This window comes from Branchiostoma lanceolatum, chromosome 1 (genome assembly GCF_035083965.1).
Source record: "Branchiostoma lanceolatum isolate klBraLanc5 chromosome 1, klBraLanc5.hap2, whole genome shotgun sequence".
Classification (NCBI taxonomy): domain Eukaryota; kingdom Metazoa; phylum Chordata; class Leptocardii; order Amphioxiformes; family Branchiostomatidae; genus Branchiostoma; species Branchiostoma lanceolatum.
Genome location: NC_089722.1, coordinates 15,443,023 through 15,464,510, shown reverse-complemented (window position 1 = coordinate 15,464,510; position 21,488 = coordinate 15,443,023). Strand labels below are relative to the sequence as shown.

The following is a 21,488-nucleotide window of genomic DNA, read 5'->3' as shown; positions in this document are numbered from 1 at the left end:
GGTCAGGTTTGCTCGTACTTGTCCAGAGTTTAACGGTTTCTTCTGTGATCCTTCGTTCCTCCGCGGCGTTGTCACTATCAGAAGTGCTGCGTTTCGACTTGTCGTTAGCATTTGTGTCACTAGAGGGCGCTTTTCCTTTCCCGTGTATCCCCTGTGTCTTTAAGTCAGAACTCGACGACGCTCTCCTTGATCTTGTCCAAGACGACGGTCCGTGAGAAGTGTCTCCGGTGTCGTAACCCTCGCATATTTCACGAGGTTGGTTCAAAGTGAAGTATTCAACTTTAACTTCCAGACGTTTCTTGGTTTCATGGCGGACGAATGGAGTCAAACTTGTCCCGGTACTTCCGTGGGTGGAGGACGAAGACACTGACCGTTGATACAGCGGACGGTCACGACAGTCACTGGATATAACAGTGACCTTAATGTTGGAAGGCTGAACCGGCAGGCGCTTCCTCGAGCTCGACATTGTGTCAATCCCTCGGTGAAACCTGATACAAGCTAACTTTCTTCAAACCGCGAAAATATAAAGGCCAAGATCGAGCCGTGGAGTAAGTATAAGCACTACTACTACTAGATTGACAAGTTAATAGTGGCGAGTAAGCCATTCCATTGTTTGTTTTTAACTGTTCCTAAGTAACTCGATTCCTAATTCTACAAAACGTTATTCTATAAACACACTGGCTACTACGTAGTCTGTAGGAATGTGATTGTCGTAATTTCTTCTGTTAAAAACAAGTAATTTGAGTCCACATGAAGTTGTGAGTCATGTTTTCAGCAAGCCAGTCTATATATTCTAACGTTACATTTTGTTGCTAGCGTTACAATTGCTACATCAATTTATAATCTGGTGCCCACGTATTAAGTGGATGAATTCTATCAGTTGAGTAAAAGATCAAAGTCGTCACAGGAAAGCAGAGAATGTCCACATTTAACCTTAACTTCCTCATTACCTACAAGATAGTGATGTAAACATTAATGTAGGTGGCGCTTCGACGGGTGGTCCATGAGTTACAAGGGCTCCTCGCGCGGCGTCCAAAATTAATCTTTTGTATGCCAATTAATGTTTTAAAAATGTATTCATGGTGATTCCCTTTGTACATAAAGACGTCTGACTTTGAGCCTAATGTCGTGTATATTTTTTTACATTTTTCTAAGTCGGGAGTATAAACCCCATCGGAGCCTAATCTGCAGTACCGCTCCCAGTCGTTACGAGAAAAGCGAATAAAACGACTGCGAAATTGGCAATTCCAGTCTTTTCCGGAATGGGGACATCGCGAAAGGCTTTTGAGGCGCATTCGTCTTGATTTGTAAATTGTAAAACAAGAAAATATGGACTAGTTACGTGTTGACTCAAATCGCCTATTTCAAAAACTATACAAATGACATTGAACCTTACAGGTATATGTACCGTCTATGATTCCAGACAGATAGAGCCTATCATAGAGGATAAGGCGACACCACCTCTGCGTACGAAGAAATCTGTCGAAGAAATATCGACACACAATGTGGACGGTGTGTGATTTTTATGTTAATACTGACCCACAATCACTGTCAACGTTAAGACAAAAATACTGCAACTGTCACAACATTACTACAGTTGACAGCCCACACGTTCAAAGCAATTCTACAGCAAAAAGAGCAAATACATGCCGTAATAGCCTGTGTTTACACAAGCTCTCTGGCGAAGGTTAATGACACCCTCTATAGAGGGCGGTTACAGTCGGGCCGGCCGCTAGGAGTGCGATTTTTCAGGCTACATGCCGTAATATCATGTAGGTAGAGCGAAATTGAGCTTCTCGGTATATTCAATCTTAGACTGAACTGCGGTGCGACGGTATGCTAGTAGTTGATTCATTTGAAAACATGTCTTCCTTTCAGAAAAAAAAAAAAAATGTCTTATTCTAGTTCTACTCTCCAAGCAGAGGTTAAGCTGGCGGATTTTTGACGTGTTTTAGACGTTTTTGCCGGGCTTTCTATTTTGTCCCATTTTAGCTATGTCTAGGCTATAACGTCTAAAACACGTGGTACGACAAAAACGACTAAAAACACGTTAACAGCCAGCTCAACCTCTGCTTGGTTGCGAAGTGTGAACGTGATCAGGTGTAATCTGAAGCAATTATGTACAAATCTGGTCGTTCTCTTTGTTCACGCCTTGCCCAGACCGTTGCCATGTCATTGATGACGCACTGATGACGTCAAAGGATTATCCATTAGCCTCCGTTTACCCGCCGGCGGCGTCAGTTTCAGCAACATCTACTGTGAATGCAGAAATTTTCGTGGTGGCTTTATGTTTGCAGTTTTCTCGGCGACCATTTCACCGCGAACTGAAAACCACCGCGAACATTTCTGTCCAATACTGTAGCTGTACGTGACTATAGCGCGGCCGCAAACTTAAAACCACCACAAACACTCCTTTTTCGCCTTAGCGCGAAATAAAAACCACGCGAACTTAAATGCATTTACAGTAATCTATATAATTTGGGCCCCCGGGCAGAAACAAACCCTCCTACGGTATAAATGGATATCTTCACATTCCAAACAAGAGTTCTACGACCTCATACCTTCGCGAAATGATTTTGACCTTTATGACTGACGTATTAGGAGTGTTTTTCATCAATCAAAAATCATACCAGTTGATCTTCCTCACCCAAATAACATAAGTTGTCCAAACCTCCTTGTTATGATTATGAGATTAACAAAGAAGGTTATGCTAACATTTTTCATCAATAATGCAAATAAGCTCCTTATTAGCATAATTTGATTCAATGGTGTTCACATTCACACAACTTCTAAATGCAACAAGTATGAAATTGCCGTTATTTACTAGTATGGAATGATAGTAGTTTCTCATGAATTATGCAAATTAGGCCTACATTTGCATAATTTCTATCTATTGACATTCCTCTCTTCCTCAGTTACAAATGTCACATATTTGAATAGTCATATCATGGAACACAGCAGGTTTTTAAAATTGCCTCATTAATTATAATCTGATTTGCATAATTATCATCCAATCATACAAAGCATCACATAAGCTATCTACATACCAAAAATCATGACCATCCATCAAGCCCATCTCGAGTTATATTATTTTCTCATTGATTATGTAAATGAGGTTCTCATTTGCATAGCTGATATCTATTAATATTTCTCTCTTCCTCAGTTACATATGTCACATGTTTGCGAGTCCTATCATGGAAATTGATGAATGTATAAACTTTCCTCATTAATTATGCAAATTAGTTACTGATTTGCATAATAAGTATCCAATCATGTACATCATCGCTCAAGCTATGTACATGCAAAAAATCATGACCTTCCATCAAGCCCTTCTTGAGTTATTCCCTTTCAAAGTCTGAAGCAAAACCTACCCCTGCAGTTCCAAAAAAGTTGATAGGGGGCCCAAGCCTATACCACTTACTCTCTGCCCAACGAGCTATCTACCACTTAAAAATCAGTTCCATAGCATGTCCACAACACGAGATATCATAACATGAAGTTCCGCTGCAGTACCGTAACAAGCCGATAGGGGGCCCAAAATCTAATCATTTTCAGGTTTCATCGAGACCTACCAACATACCAAATACCAAGACAATCCTTCCAAGAATTCTCGACTTATCGTGTTCACTAACAGACACACAGACATGCTCGGTATTCCCATGCTGTGGCACTGCATTAATGACTGTTCTTACTCATATAAGGCCGTGTATATCCAACTTTGGTCAAAATTTGTATGTTTCAGTCTTTTAATTGGTGTAAGGAGATATCTTTGTGGTTTGGTTTCACATGCTCCGAGTGGACTCTTCCAGGCTGGGAGTAGGTCAAAGTTGACGATTGTTTTCGTCTGTCAGCTGTTACGAGAGAACGAGCTGGTCAACTGTCTATTTTCTTTGCATGATTCTAAAGTAGACAGATGTGGCTTTCTGGTGCATAAGAATTTTTGGGGCTTGCAATTAAGGTGAATCCTTTTCTGAGCCCTTGTTTTAGTGCTTTAAAGCATTACTGCATGGGCAAGCCTATCTCTTGTATCTGCCCTACAGCTGGCTGATAGCCAATTTGTCCCTGGCAGCTGCAGTACATGTAACTGACGTTTCTCATGACCCCTCATGACCCCTCATGACCAACTTTGCCCCCAATCTACCCGTATCAATATCCCCGTCGCAACCAGAACGCATAGTAAAGCATACAATTGAACACATTTTTACACTTTTCTCGTTAATTATGCAAAACACTTCGCCCAAAATCTAATCATCTTGAGATTTGCCACATACACACCGACACACCAACTACGACAACAAACCATCCAGGCGTTCTCGACTTATTCTGTTCACTAACAGACACACAGACAAGCACCGTCGCATAACCTTCTCGACGAAACCATTCGTCGCGAAGGTAATAATCAGACCATCTTATTGCGAGAGCGTGTTGGATGATCCCAAGGAATATTTCAAAAATACTTTTCAAAAGCCCGTTGACGCTAAGACTCGGAAAAGCAAAATTGTGTTGAATGTGAGAAAGCGTGATATTTAGGTCACGATTATAGTAACGCGTTTTACGGTAACACAGCTCTACGCGGTGCAAAGGTGCAGTTGCACAGTGTCAACCTCAGGTGCTGTACGCTTCTTTGAAATCTCTGCCATTTCACTCTCTCTATCTCTCGCCATTAGGGTTACAACCTAAGGAGTTCTACATCATTCCACATCTGCAAATAGTGCATGCAACAATGAGAACGGTGGGTGCATTTTCTCAGCGCTTTCACGCATATCTAACGTTATAATTATGACTTGGCTATGAATGCCCTAGGCCTGCTGGTCGTTTTAATTTTTCTCTGCAGGTCGTGTCCCTATATGGAAAGGCGTTTCGCTACATGCAGCTGTATGGCATTGAATTGTACATGTTTGTTTGACCCTTGGTCGTCATGTGGAGACTCAAAAAAGTCGCCTGTTGCTTTCAGCTTGGTAGAAAACACTGTTCATGATAATTGCAATAATCAAAGGGAATGTGGGGGTGCCTGTATGCTTGCTTCTTGACAGCTCAAATCCAGGGTTAATAGTTCATACCATGCCCCGGAATTCTGCATCAAACCTTAATTATTTAAAAGTCTAAAAAGTCAAAAGACCTTTATTAGCATTTAGCAGACAGCCAAGACAACGGTTTAAATTACAGCTAATCTACATAATATTGATTTTTAAGATAGTCATAATTTTCAAGAGAAAACGACTTAATAAAAATTAGCATTGAAATTACAAATGCTAAAATACGTACCGTAAGAAAGTCATTAAAATACATAGATAAGAGTGCTTGTAATATCTATAGGGCGTATTCAGTCACGTGACCCTCCCCCTAGCAACGATCACTGGCGGCCATGTTGGTGCTCACTTGATAGTGGAGCCCTATGGAACTCTCTGTATAAATGGCAGATGTTTTCTACGCCATTCACTATTTCCCTTCAAAACGTTTTGTCTCATAATCATGGTGTTTTGCCTCGTGGTCAGATGTTGGATTGAGACTGATAAAGCACACACCGGTCGGGTAACAGTAAGATTGGTTTTGCGTTTCTCGTGTTACGTGCGGGAACATACGATTACGAAGGGACTAAACGACTGAAACAAAAGTGGATTTCTGACATACGAACAGCGGATCTAAATAGTTGAAGTTTGAGAATCAACGTGTGTGTATGGAAACCTTTTGTATCTGGTCGAAAAGCCAGTTACAGGCCCGTTGTGTAACACAGTCGCGGCACCGTGTAGTCGTTGCTTGAGATACGTTCATTCATAAACTGGGGGTCTTTCAACGTCGAACTTTTCCGATCATAACGTACTCCCTGTCAACAAAATTTATCACGACACTCAAGACACTGTACTACGTGGCTACAGGCCTTGGAACACTTGTATGCTGTGAACTGATTTTATGCGTACTCTGTAAACAGTTTAGCGGCCGGTTTGCTGCTGGGGAACCTCGCTCGTCGATAATGGGTCATTTCCAGTAGGTGAAATTGGATTTTTGTAGCGAAAAGGATGTGAGGCTGGAGACTCTTTGCATATAATAAAACAGCGATCAGACGACTTCGCATTCCTTGGAAATTTAGAGAGCGTCGGACACCGAGAAACTTCACTGCAGGGTGAGCACCAACATGGCCGCCCACGGAGGGCAGGGGTGATGACGTCACGTGAATACGCCCTATACGGAGGTATTCGACATTAAGACTTACCTTAGGATACCTTAGGACATCTCGATGTAGAAGGCTTCTTCTTGCCTGTTAGACACCTCTTCGCATTCAGTGTGTATCCTATCCTTCCACCATGCATCGAGCCTTGCCTTAAAGGTATTAACTGTCTCCGCCGCTACGACGTTTTCTGGCAGGGAATTCCATGTTTGTACAGTTCTTATGCTTAAAGAGATTTGTTGTGGAGCAGCGTCGCTTGGTACAGAAAAGATCTTTTAAGTCTCTCATTTAATTTCTAAGCATATGTGGAAAGGCAAAATCCAGAGCACTAGCCCATGGATACTGTCTTTATTGTTTGTTTTATTGAGATCTCCATTAGTGTTAGAGTCCACTTACATAATAGATTAAATGAAATGTAAATAACGAGATGTAGTGAACTTAAAAGTGAGCGGGGGAAGTCAGATGTCAACATAAGACTCTTGGCCCATGGATGCTGTCTTTCTTAATTTAACATAGCGATTTTGCCACCGAAGATCTAGATCTGTTTGTAGATTAATCGACAATTACGATCTCTCCAGCAATTGAAGTTGGCCCGAAATGTTGACAATCATGAATCAGCGCTCTCTCCGAAAATAAATGTCGGTGCCGGCCAGCCAAAGCCTGCGGGCTAGCTGTGGTGTGAATTCGAAGAACTGCATTGACGTCATATTGGATGGTGACGCAAAGCAGGCGCTAGCATCAGGTGTAAAACCTCAGCACGTAATCAGGACCCAACGCACTCATCGAGAAGATTAGGGTTGACCCGGGGCCCGCTGAGCTTGGCTAAAACAGAAGAAGAAGAAGAACTTAATTGCGCGACAATATTGTGTCTGGTACAATGTATGGCAACGTACGCACATGAAATATTTAACAAATACAAAGAACTAGTGTAAGCTATGACTAACAGTAGAAATAATCTATAGAATGATGTACAATGAACAGGGTAATGCTCTAAAACAGTATGTCGGTAACAGTACTAGTATGCTGTGTCATCAGGAATCTATAATACTGTCTCGTTTTTGCACAGAGTTATATATAAATTTGCCTACATAGATGGATATCTGAACAGAGCATGATAATATCATACTAAATATCTCTATCCTGGTAGGTGGTAATCTTGTGTTGGATGTGTATGCAAAGGATCCAAAGGATTGTAACAATTTTTTTGGGTCATCAGTATGTTGGACAGTCCATAATGAAGTGAAATTCGTTTAATTTTCAATATCATTATGGCATGTTGGACACAGTAAACACGAGAAGTATAGTAGCAAATAAGCCACTTCCACTGTCTCTATATTGTTAGCTAGACGAAAAAGCTTAATGCAGGATGGCTGTTTACCTTTTTACCGTTATCTCATGATCTGTAGTCAGTAGTGATAGCCTGTCCTCAAGTTATGGTACTTGGCATTGAATAACACATCTGTGTTTCCTCATTTTTCCACAGGTGTCAGTAACCGTTCTTGTGCTGTTGTTGTCGGTGGTAAAGGCCAGTTTCACCCAAGAAAATGGCTGGAGAAGAAGTCTCGACAAGACCAAGACAATCAACTTCACGACAAAGGAAGATTTGCGGGATATGAACTCAGTAGCGCTACAAGACAAAAGTCTGAACAGATGTACGGCAGTCGGTGGTCTGGAAGTCCATGAAATCATTCTGCCGACACCTTTCAGACGTTTCATGGCTTGTGACGAGGGGAAAGAGGCCCTGTCGTATTCGGGAGGTATAGAAATGCAAACCGACTGTCCATTCGCCACAGTGAAGAGCGTCGCGTTATCATCAAACTATTCACACAAGCGGAGTGATCAAAACCGCGCAGCAGCGCTCCTATCAACTAGGATGGAAACTGCAGGGCAAAGAATGACAGAACAGCGACAACATTTTCGAACAATATCAGAGCAATCGAACTCAGTGATGACATTTGCTAGATGCCTGCCTATACCGCACCAGTTTTATTTGAGAAAAATCTACATGTTTTGTGCTTTGCCGGTAAAAGTAGCTTTTCTCGTCATGAGTTCTACAATCACTTTCCTGATTGTCATGCTGTTTGTTCAACTCATTTTTCGCTCCAAATATATCGAGCATATTTTGGACCACTGCTTTCGCCGTTTCGTGCTTCGTTTTCTGTTGATTTCTATAAGCATTCTTGTGCTGAACGGGGGATTCATTTTCATTGGTTTTACAGCATGTCTCGTCTACGAAACAGTGACCCTTATTTGCCAGAAACCGAATTCGAAGTGTCGTGTCTACAAGTGTATTTTTGAGTACCCGGTACAAGTATTGTGGCTGCTATTACTGGAGTGGAACAACACCAAAAGGCAAAACCCACATGTACACTCCTCTTTGCATGTACGATGTCGGAGAAATGGGTAGCAGCCTTTGTTTACTCTAAAACTATTGTAACACATGTACTTTCTTAGTTATACAAGAAGAAAACGTATTCATTTTTTTCGTTCTGTATAATATTGTGTAGATCTGGTTGATATTAGGTAGTGCTCTATCAACGACAAGTATTATAGGAATAGGGATCATGAACAATGGTATGTACAATATGTATAACTTGCTACAATGGTGAATAAAAATCAGACGGTGAAAGTATGTCTTTTGTCTACGAACTCGATGTCTTTCTGCCACAATAAGGCAGTTGTAACTGTAGAGGGTAACTACTTATCTGTACACTAGACATATCATATATATGTATACGCAATGAAGAGCCCAGAAAGAGATTCAATGCATATCGTATATGTGGCATGGCATTGATTAATCTTCGATCGGGGATATTGGTTTCTGCCAGGACTTTATTACATTTCAATATTGATGAACTGCTGACGTATTTTGTGACAATAGTGTCTTCCGTTTCACCCAACCACATATGGATATATTTATCTATCTATCTATCTATCTATCTATCTATCTATCTATCTATCTATCTATCTATCTATCTATCTATCTATCTATCTATCTATCTATCTATCTATCTATATATATATTCTATCTCTGTCTGTACATATAGATATATAGATAAGTATCTCTCTCTCTCTCTCTCCATGTATACGTATATATATGTAATACGTATATGAAGAAACAGAAATAAGAGATATTGATCATGGTGATTTTCGCTTCAGTAATTTTACTTTTTGGGACCGTTATAAAAGTACCCCCGTGTGCAGTGCGACAAAATATCAGTGTCCCACGTGTCCCACACATATGTGCCAGTACCAATCTAGTATCCCAACAGTGGTAAAGATTAAAATCTGTATTCCCGAAGAGATGAGACAGGCAATTTCTGTTTTCGACCAACATGTCATCTGTCCTGCTTGTTTTTGAATATTCAATGTCCAGTCTTTTCTAAGACCAGACTGCGCAGATCATCTCCCTCAGGCAATAATCATTGTCTGTAGAGTGCCCAACACTTCATGCAGCTAATGTCTACAGACGGCCACGGACAGATGCACAGGAGTACTAAGAGGTTCTGACAGTGTTAGACTGGCCGGGGGCACAATGGATGCAAAGCTAGGTGTCTTTTGATGATTTTATGATTCTCTGCAACACTAGAGCTGTAACGATAACTAACAGTACGAGACAGTGGCGATTTTTCAAACGTTTCTATCAGAAAAGTTACACGGGAATCATACTGTGGCTCAATGCACATCTAGTTTTAACAGGACGTTATTACTAAAGAGCGAACCTCAGCAATGATGAAATGCATCATCACCTTGTGTGCACTGTTTATTATTATTATGTCCGCGGCTGCACCCACCAGGAGTGAGGCCCTGCCTAAAGACTGTATCCACTCAAAACCATCGACAAATGGAGCGCTGCGTGTCACAGTCACATGTAGATCCCAGGGGCTGACCAGCTTTCCTGACGACATCCCACCCGGTACCTATGGTTTGAAGCTTACCGACAACGAAATCCGACATGTCCCCCATATTCCACCGCTGAAAAACTTGAAGATATTCGACCTCAGTAAGAATCTCATCGAAACTCTGTCGTGGTTGGCACTTTGCAACTTGTCAGCGGTGAGTAACATCTTCTTAAATAGAAACAGGATCACAAACGTCAAATTTGAGAGCTGTATCAATCGGCTAACAGATCTCCGGCTGGTAGATTTGGGAAATAATATGATTACGTCGTTGGCTGAAAGTGATCTTGGACTACCCCTTATGAAGGCAAAAGTCCGCATAGCTTTGAACCCTTTCCACTGCGACTGCAAACTGGTATGGCTAATCAAGAAAGTGAAATGCTTGCGAGACAGTACTGGGGATGCTGAATCATGCGTTGCCTCCTTTCTTTCCAACGCTGACTATTACACTCCACTTGGAGGTGAATTCTGCTGTGGCACAAGTGATCTGTCACAGTACTGTCACCGCCCCCTGTCCGAAGTTTCTCTCCCTGGGTTAGGGTGTGCAACGATTATTCCATCAACAACATTTGAGATTTCAACGCGTCAGCAAATGAGAGGATATACGGATCTTAGCACCAAACCATACGGCACCCAACAGAACATACCACTGCACGAAATGGCCACGTATCCTGACGGATCCGACGTATCCGGAATCGGGCCTCATGGCGTTTCCGAGCGAATCCGGAAAAATCCCAGTTCACTGTTCGGATACTGAAGTGCCCGCAGATCCGACCAATTCCGACGCCGTATTCTTCTGGATCCGTGATGCGCCTCGGATACCCGAAGATATTTGCGCGGATCCCTCTTTTTTTTGATATTTGGAATGTTCGGATTGTTTGTATGTCGGTAGTTGCTTCGGATCCTGACGAATAAATACACACGGCACGGCATGATCTCATTTCCTGACGAATCCAGCAGATCCGGAATTGCGCATCACAGCAGATACGGAACGTTTCCGATTGGATCCGATGCACCTCAGATCAGACAATTCCGGCGCCGTATACGTCTGGATCCTTCATACGTTTCGGGTACAGATACGGAACGTTTCCGAGCAAATTCAGACAATTACCAGGTACACCTCAGATCCGGCAATTCCGACGCCGTATACGTCTGGATCCGTGATGCGCGTCGGATACCTGAGGATATTTGCGCGGATCCTTCGTTTCTAGATATTTGTCAATATGGCAGAGATGTTCGGATTGTTTGTCGGTAGTTGCTTCGGATCCTGACCAACAAATACACACTGCACGGCACGCGGCATAATCTCATTTCCTGACGGCAGATCCGGAATTGCGCATCATAGCAGATACGGAACGTTTCCGATTGGATCCGGTGCACCTCAGATCAGACAATTCCGGCGCCGTATACGTTCTGGATCCTTCATATGTTTCGAGTACAGATACGGAACGTTTCCGAGCAAATTCGGACAAATACCAGGAACACCTCAGATCCAGCAATTCTGATGCCGTATACGACTGGATACGTTTCGGGTACAGATACAATATCTACTCGGATCTTTCATTTTTTTATGTATTTGCCAATATGTTAGAAGTTCAGATTTGCCATGTTAGAAGTCATGAGCTGTCTCGGATCCTGACGTGTACGGAACACGGATTCGTGTCGGATATCCAAATTACCCACAATACACTTCTGGGCGCGACAAACGTTAACGGTTTTCTTTCGGTTAACAGCACAGACAAGAACGGCGTTTCATCACCTTCTGTGCTTAACATGGCATCGCCAGAGTCTACCATGGTCGACCAGTGATTTTTGAGTGGCTTGAGAGTCGAAGGGAATTCGGTGTAAACTCAAACGCACGAAATTGCGACGTTGTCTTCTTCGTGCATGCAATATTCGTCGCCCCCCTCCCCCTTGTAAACGCTGGTAGGGAGTTGATTCATCATTTTGAGGGACTGCCCTTTGGTAAGTACAAATTGAAAAATTCCCGTTTCTAACTAGTTTTGACGTCAGTTATCCTCCTATTGTGGCTTGACATATCATCGCATTCGCATGACCATAAGAATTCTCCAGCCGACCTGCCCTTTTACGGCGTTAGGATCTAGGAAATTTAAAATTTCAATTTGTTCATTCTTGCCAATGGTCAGCAGGCATGTGTGTCTGGTTAACGTTTCAGATACAAAATAGCAAGCAGTGGAGGGAAAGATAATTAAAGATATGGAAGGGAAGAAAATGTCATAAGTATTTGTCCCACAAAGATCCCACAGTTTGTGGATAGTGAACTAGAACTTATAAGGAGGCAGTAGTGTGCCTCAGTGATTATTTCATTCAGTTATAGCTGTGCATGTTTGATCAATATCATATTCAAGTTATAGATGTAAGTTTTACGTAGTCAATTCAACGATGCCCAGATTCATTTTTTTACACATGCGAGTATGTGATATGTTTAATATTTGTCATTGTTTCCATTTATATATATATATCCAGTACAGCATCGGCAGATACTTCCTTCACAAATGCAGCACATATTGTGAGGACCTTGGCTGGGAACAAAGCAATCAATTGTCAGATGCTCAGCTGCTGAGTACCTCAGGCTCCTTTGGTAAGTCCATCATCGGTACACTTCAATGTTAGCTGAGAGAGGCATGATGGATATCCATTGTCCCGTGTTTTTTGTAGCTGCTGTGATGAAACGAAGCCCATGTCAAAATCATGTGACATGTTCCTTAAATACGTGAATTGATATTTATTCATCATTTGGTTTTATCATATAGGAACTGGTTCATCACAAGATGGACTCCAAGCTGAGTCCAACATGCAGATACAGAAGAAATCAGCCTTGCCTGTCCCTTACCAAGAGTGCATGGAAGAAGTGAACTCAGATGTAGTCAGATAATGGGGAGAGGACGATTATACACATGCAGCTCCACGGCATATACTACTTACGTTTAAAATGTGGCGTGTCATCATGGGAGTTCTTCAGACAGTATAATGTTACTTTCTATTTTCAACCTCTGTATTTGAAATAATTGTATCTGATGGCTTTTAGACGAAGAGCTGGCCACAAATAGGGCTTTTAATACTTTAGTGGAATATTTAGAACATGTAGATAATTTTGGTCCAAGGGCACTATACAGTAGTAAATATTACCACAATGTTGTGATGGTGTTAATTGTAATACATTTCATAATTTTTCAGAACATTGTGCTTGCACAACCCCAATTTACCGACATTAACCTGCATGTGCAGTGGTGCTTTGAGTATGTGGATGTCCCTCAGCCTGTCTCAAATGAAATGGATCATTTAGCCACATAGTACTTCCGTATTGTATTGTATTTGATAGTTTTTGAACTTAGAAATACATTATGTTGAGATATGAAATGATACATATGTTACATACAGGCTTTCCCAAACTTCCTGTCATTCAAAATGATGTTTTGGGTATAGTTAAATCAGGAATGCAAGCACTTAGTCGGATCCGTTACGGATTCGTTGTTGGGTCCACCTGTATCCGTCAGTATTCACCATTTTCTTCAAAATACAGAAAAATCCCTGTACGCATCCGTCAGGATCGGTGGCATTTCCGTACAGTGTACGGCTCCGTATTCGTCGAAAATCCCTTACTTTCGGATTCTTCAGGAAATATTCCATAAACCGGTGCGGAAATAGTCGGATACGTTACACGAATCCGCATGTATCCGTCAGTATCCGCCAAAAATACAGAAAAATCCCTGTTCGTATCCGTCAGGATCGGTGGCATTTCCGTACAGTGTACGGCTCCGTATTCGTCGAAAATCCCTTACTTTCGGATTCTTCAGGAAATATTCCATATACCGGTGCGGAAATAGTCGGATACGTTACACGAATCCGCATGTATCCGTCAGTATCCGACAAAAATACAGAAAAATTCCTGTTCGTATCCGTCAGGATCGGTGGCATTTCCGTACAGTGTACGGCTCCGTATTCGTCGCAAATCCCTTACTTTCGGATTCTTCAGGAAATATTCCATATACCGGTGCGGAAATTGTCGGATATCTTACACGAATCCGCATGTATCCGTCATTATCCGTCAGTATCCGACAAAAATACAGAAAAATCCCGGTACGTATACGCCGGGAAACGAGGCCATTTCGTGCAGTGTACATGTCCCGGCTGTGACAAGTTCTCATCCCTACATCACCGTGACCCAACATGTTATCCAAGGAAGAACTAGTGCCATTGCATTGCAAGGCAACGTTACATTTGATAACACGGCAGAGATCGAAGGTACATCAGTCAGCACTGCGATGGTGAAGAAAGATGACCCAGCGATCGGAACAGTCCACATCATCATCATGGTATCAGCCGGCCTTCTAGGCCTAGCCTTCACCGCCTGTCTGATCGTAAAGCTAGTCAAATACCGCCGGTTGCAGAACCTCCAGGACAGGACGGCAAATGTCCTTCAGCAGCAGAACACCGCGCCGTTTCACAACCCAGTTTACGGATACGCCAGCGACAGCACCGACGCCCAAAGTGGACCAACATCCGCCATGGAACTGTCGCAGATCGTCCCTCCTATACAAAACGTATTCTATCACAGTAATACTGATATTTCAGCCGTCGTGCCAAATCAAACTCACGTCCAAACTTCAACCAACATGGAACTTTCACAACTTTCACAGCTAGTTCCACCGATACAAAACTCCTTATATCACCGTGATAACCCAGCCACCGTGACAGACCAGACACGCTTCCAAAATCCCCTCCCGCCAATACAAAATGTGTCCTATAACAGCAACATTTCAGCCGGTTTGCCAACCCAGTCTCAGGAAGCTGACCATACTTACTACTACATACCATAAAGTTGTACAATCCACCGCCATATGACTCGGGCTCCCTGCTGGATAGCGAGTCGGACGAGTTGCATCGACCCATGGCCACCATTCTACCATGTACCAGCTTACGTTCACATTTTACACCGGTAAACATGTTTTCGATGTTTCTTAGTCTGAGGATATACGTATGTGCCAGTGCCAATCAAGTCTCCCACAGTGATGAAGATTACTAAACATCTGTACTCCCCCAGAGATGAGACAGACAATTTTCGTCTTTGACAAACATGTCATTTGTCCTGCTTGTTTTTGAATATTCAATGTTCAGTCTTGTGTAATACCAGACTACGCAGAACCTCTCCGAACAGAAGACAATAATCACTGTCTGTAGTGTGCCCTGCACTACATGCGGCTAACGTGTACAGACGGCCACAGACAGATGCAGAGGAGTGCTACGAGGTTCTGACAGTGTCAGACTGGACGGGGGCACATTGCGTACAAAGCTAGGTGACTTTCTATGATGCTGGCTTTCTATGATTCTGTTGTAACACTAGAGTAGTAACTACATGCATAACTAACAACACGAGACAGTGGCGATTTTTCAAACGTTTCTATCCGAAACATTACTCGGGAATCGTACTGTGGCTCAATGCATATCTAGTATGACCAGGACGTTATTACTAAAGAGTAAGCCTCAGCAATGATGAAATGCATCATAATCTTGTGTGCACTGTTTATGATTATTGTGTGCGCGGCTGCACCCACCAGGAGTGAGGCCCTGCCAAAAGACTGTATCCACTCAAAACCATCGACAAATGGCGCGCTGCGTGTCACAGTCACATGTAGATCCCAGGGGTTGACCAGCTTTCCTGACGACATCCCACCCGGTACCAATGGTTTGAGGCTTACCGACAACGAAATCCGACATGTCCCCCATATTCCACCGCTGAAAAACTTGAAGATATTCGACCTCAGTAAGAACCTCATCGAAACGCTATCGTGGTTGGCACTCTGCAACTTGACGGCGGTGAGTAACATCTTCTTGAATAGAAACAGGATCACAAACGTCAAATTTGAGAGCTGCATCAACAGGCTGAAAGATCTCCGGCTGGTAGATCTGGGATATAATATGATCACGTCCTTGGCTGAAAGTGATCTTGGACTACCCCTTATGAAGGCAAAAGTCCGCATAGCTTTGAACCCTTTCCACTGTGACTGCAAACTGGTATGGCTAATCAAAAAAGTGAAATGCTTGCGAAACAGTACTGGGGATGCTGAATCATGCGTTGCCTCCTTTCTTTCCAACGCTGACTATTACACTCCACTTGGAGGTGAATTCTGCTGTGGCACACGTGTTCCGTCACAATGTAACCGGTCCCTTTCTGAAGTTTCTCTCCCTGGGTTAGGGTGTGCAACGATTATTCCATCAACAACATTTGAGATTCCAACGCGTCAGCAAATGAGTGGATATATGGATCTTGGCACCAAACCATACGGCACCCAACAGAACATACATGTCCCGGCTGTGACAAGTCTTCATCCGTACACCACCGTGACCCAACATGTTATCCAAGGTAGCGTCATTGCATTGCAAGGTAACGTTACATTTGATAACACGGCAGAGATTGAAGGTACATCAGTCAGCACTGCGAGGGTGAAGAAAGATGAACCAGCGATCGTCGGAACCGTCCACATCATCATCATGGCATCAGCCGGCCTTCTAGGCCTGGCCTTCACCGCCTGTCTGATCGTAAAGCTAGTCAAATACCGCCGGCTGCAGAACCTCCAGGACAGGAGAGCAAATGTCCTTCAGCACCAGAACACCGTGGCATTTCATAACCAAATTTACGGATACGCCAGCGACAGCACCGACGCCCAATGTGGACCAACATCCGCCATGGAACTGTCGCAGATCGTCCCTCCTATACAAAACATATTCTATCACAGTAATGCTGATATTCCAGCCGTCGTGCCAAACCAAACTCACGTCCAAACTTCGACCACCAACATGGAACTGTCGCAGTTGGTTCCACCGATACAGAACTCGTTATATCACCGTGATAATCCAGCCCCCATGCCAGACCAGACACGCTTCCAAAATCCCCTCCCGCCAATACAAAATGTGTCCTATCACAGCAACATTTCAGCCGGTTTGCCAACCCAGTCTCAGGAAGCTGACCATACCGACTCATAAGCTGTAACGTTACAATCCACCGCCATATGACTCGGGCTGCCTGCTGGATAGCGAGTCCGACGAATTGCATCGACCCATGGCCACCATTCTACCAGCTTACGATCACATTTTACGCCTTAAAACATGTTTTCTCTGTCTCTTAGTCTGAGGATATAAGACGGTGCCTCTTTTAAAGAAGGACGCCGGACCGACGACAAAAAACGAGAATCTCTTCCGTTCGTATATGTATACACACTTGTTGAAAGTAAAATTCCTCCAAAGAGCACCGTGTTTAAATTCATTATGCTTGCGCCTTGAGACCCATCCATATCGCATGATCCATATACTGAGTCAAAGGTATAGGTCTAAAGTTCTAGCTGAAAATATACTGAGATCGGTATACAGGGGTTGGCTATGTTTGATGAAGTTGTATACTGATTGTCAAGTCTAGTTCTGATCAGGCATTGGTATCATTGCCCACCCGTACCGGGTTGGAAAGTCATACTAGTGTCTTTGTGACAAGGCGAAGGGACAACACTACAATTTGTCTCCTTTTTACCACGACAGCATGTATCAAAGCAGTCAATGTTTGTCAATCGTGTCTAGTTCTAAGATGTATATCTTCCTAAGATTTCCCAAGATGTATGAAACCAAATATTGTAATCATTTATAGACATGTGAATGTATTTGTTGTAGTGTTTTAGGAATTAGCATTATCACGATATCGTTGATGTGGGTTCCTAAATGATTTGATTTCCAACTAAATCTTAAACGTACCATGCAAATATTGTTGAATATCTATCTCCTCAAGATGTATCAAACCAAATATTATAAATATTTATCTACAGGTGGAAGTGTTTGTTGTAGTGTTTCAGGAATTAGTATTATCACGACATCGTTGATGTGAGTTTTAATTTCCAACTAAATTTCAAACCATGCAACTATTGTAGAATATTCATCTCTTAAGATCACTCAAGATATATCAAACCAATTATTGTAAACTTTTATCTACATGTGGAAATATTTGTTGTAGTGTTTCAGGAATTAGTATTATCACGACATCGTTGATGTGAGTTTTAATTTCCAACTAAATTTCAAACCATGCAAATATTGTAGAATATTCATCTCTTAAGATCACTCAAGATATATAAAACCAATTATTGTAATCATTTATCTACATGTGGAAGTATTTGTTGTAGTGTTTTAGGAATTAGTATTATCACGACATCGTTGATGTGAGTTCTTAGATGTTTCAATTTCCAACTAAATTTTGAACCATGCAAATATTGTAGCATATCTATCTTTTAAGATCACTCAAGATGTTCAAAACCAAATATTGTAATCATTTATCGACATGTGAAAGTGTTTGTTGTAGTGTTTTAGGATTTAGCATTATGACGATATCGTTGACGTGAGTTCTTAAATGTTTTAATTTCCAACTTAATTTTAAGTCAAGCAAATATTGTAGAAGATCTATCTTGAAGTATATCTTGTATTATTTTAGAAATCAGCATTATTAAGACATTATGAATGTTTTAATTTCCAACGAAATTTAGTGTAAACATTTACAACTGTAGTCTGTACATCTAATACGTGTGCGGTGGCCAGATACCCAATGTGATCACTATATATTAGCTCAGCTGTCTAAGAAAAATGAATAAAATGTATCGGTTAATATGAAAGTGCCTTTTTCTTGTCCAATTTTGTCAGATGAAATAAACTAAAAGATGAAATAAACTAATGGGGTAGAAAAGGATTAAAATGATGTTGGTCGGGCTGTCACATGCATACTATTACGAAAGAATAGTAAAAAAAAAGGAGAAAAAGGGGGAAAATACCAAAATTAATGTGAAATGTACTATATTTTTAGTAGGTATAATGACATGTTTTTGTAAAAAGTGTTAAAAAGAGTTGGGTCCCACTATGTTGGCCGGGCTGAGACGCAGTGCCTATTCACGGGCGCGATCCCGCTACTGATCGACACGGGGACTTTTGCCTGCTTTGTTTCCAACCTGGGCCGGTGCGTCCCTCCTTAGACGACCTGGTTGCCCTGGGCTCCCCCGGGGAAACCATATCGATGCCGAACTTAGCGTGGACGCCCGATCGCCATAGGACAGCACGCCGCAGAACCCCCGACCTCAAGCGGTCCACCAACCCCAGCCTCCAGGTAGCTGGATTACAGGCGCGCGCCACCACGCCCAGCTGAACGCTGCCGACATTTTTTAGGAGCATAGATGTCAGAGTCACGTGACTCATCGTAAGCATCACGGGAACCCGCGAAATTTGAGGATTAACGTTACATCATAACTTTATCAATATCATGTCCAAAAAATACTGGTCGAGTAGAAATGATTTTTACGCTGATTATCCACAAATGGATAAGGGAAAGTGAACAATGTGTCGATAACATGTGTCTTGGTTCAAGCATTTTTATTAATAACGTCACAAACAAAGCTATGTTTTGAGGCAAAATTTCGCTTTTCTCGATAAATATTTCATTTGCCTTTTAAGTTGATATAATACTCTTATTGAAGAATGGCAGAAAAATATGCGCAAGGCATATCGCCATTTTGTGTCCATCCGATTGATGTGTTTGATGGTAAACCAGTATGGTAAAACAGAACACTTTTACTTTCTATGGCACCACGCCCCCATATTTCCCATAGTCCACTGCGTGCAGACAACAACACAGCCATCATGTCGTACACTTCTGTGGACTTTGAGGTTCACGGCCGAGTTCAGGGTCAGTAAGTCCGTTTATGAGACGTTCGACGTCATATCAGGGTAGTTGTTGAAACAAATGTATCCCTTGTATTGTTTGTCGCCGAAATAGATTTATCGTTTGTCGCCAAGATAGCTGGTAACGTCACACAAGGGGGAGGGGGGCGTTTAGTGAAGCTTCTAGAATATGGGTCATAAAAACATCGGTAACGTTTAATAACGTTACATTTATATGGCATTTACTTTGGCAAAACTAGTTTTGGATGAAAATCTGCTTAGGATATTCTAGGGATATTGCAGAGCTTACCGTGTTTGTCTTCAGAATTGTTTTTTTTTTGTTCTTTCAAAACTTCTTTGACTTTGGAATTCTACGATATTTTTGAAATATGTTTCTGCAATTTACTGCATGTATTTACACTGTGGTTGACAAATTTTTATTCATTTCTAGAAACGGACGAAAATTGATGCAAGCGCAGATCAACATGTTCCTCACTTACTGAATTATTTTTTCCCTTCCAAATAGGTGTCTGCTTTCGAATGGTGAGTAAAAGTTTCACAAATCAAGTATCTCCATATACAGTATAGCACTATATAGTTTGTTAAATGTACATGAGGTTATTGTTCTTTTGATAACTACCTCTCGTTGGCTCGACCAATAATATACATATTTCATAGTTATTGTATTGTGATTATGATATTGATACTGATTGCATTGTGCATAGTAACATGCCGTAACACCTCACCCGACCTCATCCGACCTCACCGGACCTCATCCGAGTCTAAAATGCAGTGTATACGGGGCAGGGACATTATTTGACGTTCTGGATACGTTAAATATGCAATTATAAATGCAAAACAAGCAGCAAACTCTAAGCATTTACCAGTTTTTATAAGTAAAGGGAGGTCAAGACGGCCGGTGCAATGAATACACACTACGTGCGTGTATTCAAGGCTGAAAAACACTTCGTGTACAGTTATTGTGTACAGATACTGTGTACAGTTATTGTGTTCAGTTACTATGAGTGGTTTGTGATGAAAATGTAACTAGTACCCACCGTCTTATCGTCCTGTCGGACAAAAATAAATAAAAAAGGTATGAAGAACTTCCCCATGTAGACCCCAACAGTGGCATGATCCAATATGGCGGCCAGAAATCTTCTATCTTGGAAACAAGCGGAGTTACCTATAAAAACTGGTAAATACTTAGAGTTTGCTGCTTGTTTTGCATTCATAATTGCATATTCAACGTATCCAGAACGTCAAATAATGTCCCTACCCCGTATACAATGCATTTTAGACTCGGATGAGGTCGGGTGAGGTCGGATGAGGTCGGGTGAGGTGTTTAGGCATACCGTAGTAACATTAACAGAACCCGTGTGTGATATTGGTGCATGTAGATCAGATGCTTTATAAAACATCAATCAGACATGCATGCTCTGCTATACATGTAGTTCACTATGTTTGCATATTACACCAGTAGTATGTTATGTGCCAACAGTACACGGAGGATGAGGCACGTAAGCTGGGTGTGGTTGGTTGGGTGAGGAATACTCGCCAGGGCACAGTAGATGGACAGGTACAAGGACCTACCGATAAAGTCCAACGAATGTGAGTACCTCTCTGTATCTCTAAGTGTCAATTGATCTGTTTTCATATTCAGTGAACAGGCTTTTCTAATAGTGGTATCTCACTCAAGTAGAAAGTTTTCGAGAGCCCAT

General features: G+C 42.0%; 2 protein-coding genes and 1 long non-coding RNA gene across 4 annotated transcripts in view; all 3 read left to right on the top strand.

The window, feature by feature from the left end:
- Positions 1–4,502: 4,502 nt before the first annotated feature.
- On the top strand, positions 4,503–8,798 carry LOC136436958 (uncharacterized). The gene is made up of 2 exons (XM_066431382.1): positions 4,503–4,732; positions 7,650–8,798. The coding sequence occupies exons 1-2, from the start codon at positions 4,724–4,726 to the stop codon at positions 8,571–8,573; spliced, it is 933 nt and encodes a 310-aa protein (XP_066287479.1). The 5' UTR covers positions 4,503–4,723; the 3' UTR covers positions 8,574–8,798.
- A 1,912-nt stretch (positions 8,799–10,710) lies between these two features.
- LOC136436967 (uncharacterized) lies at positions 10,711–13,622 on the top strand. The gene is made up of 2 exons (XR_010756114.1): positions 10,711–12,667; positions 12,840–13,622. It is a non-coding gene; the product is annotated as an uncharacterized lncRNA (long non-coding RNA).
- Positions 13,623–19,268: 5,646 nt separating this feature from the next.
- LOC136437076 (acylphosphatase-2-like) overlaps positions 19,269–21,488 on the top strand; it is a 4,129-nt gene continuing 1,909 nt past the window's right edge. The window contains exons 1-4 of one of the 2 annotated variants that reach the window (XM_066431550.1): positions 19,269–19,306; positions 19,716–19,792; positions 20,294–20,310; positions 21,269–21,378. In XM_066431550.1, coding sequence (XP_066287647.1) covers positions 19,284–19,306; positions 19,716–19,792; positions 20,294–20,310; positions 21,269–21,378 — 227 coding nt within the window. In that variant the 5' untranslated portion in view covers positions 19,269–19,283. Of the gene's footprint in view, positions 19,307–19,330; positions 19,793–20,293; positions 20,311–21,268; positions 21,379–21,488 lie in introns of those variants that run through there. The other variant, XM_066431546.1, reaches the window with a different exon arrangement.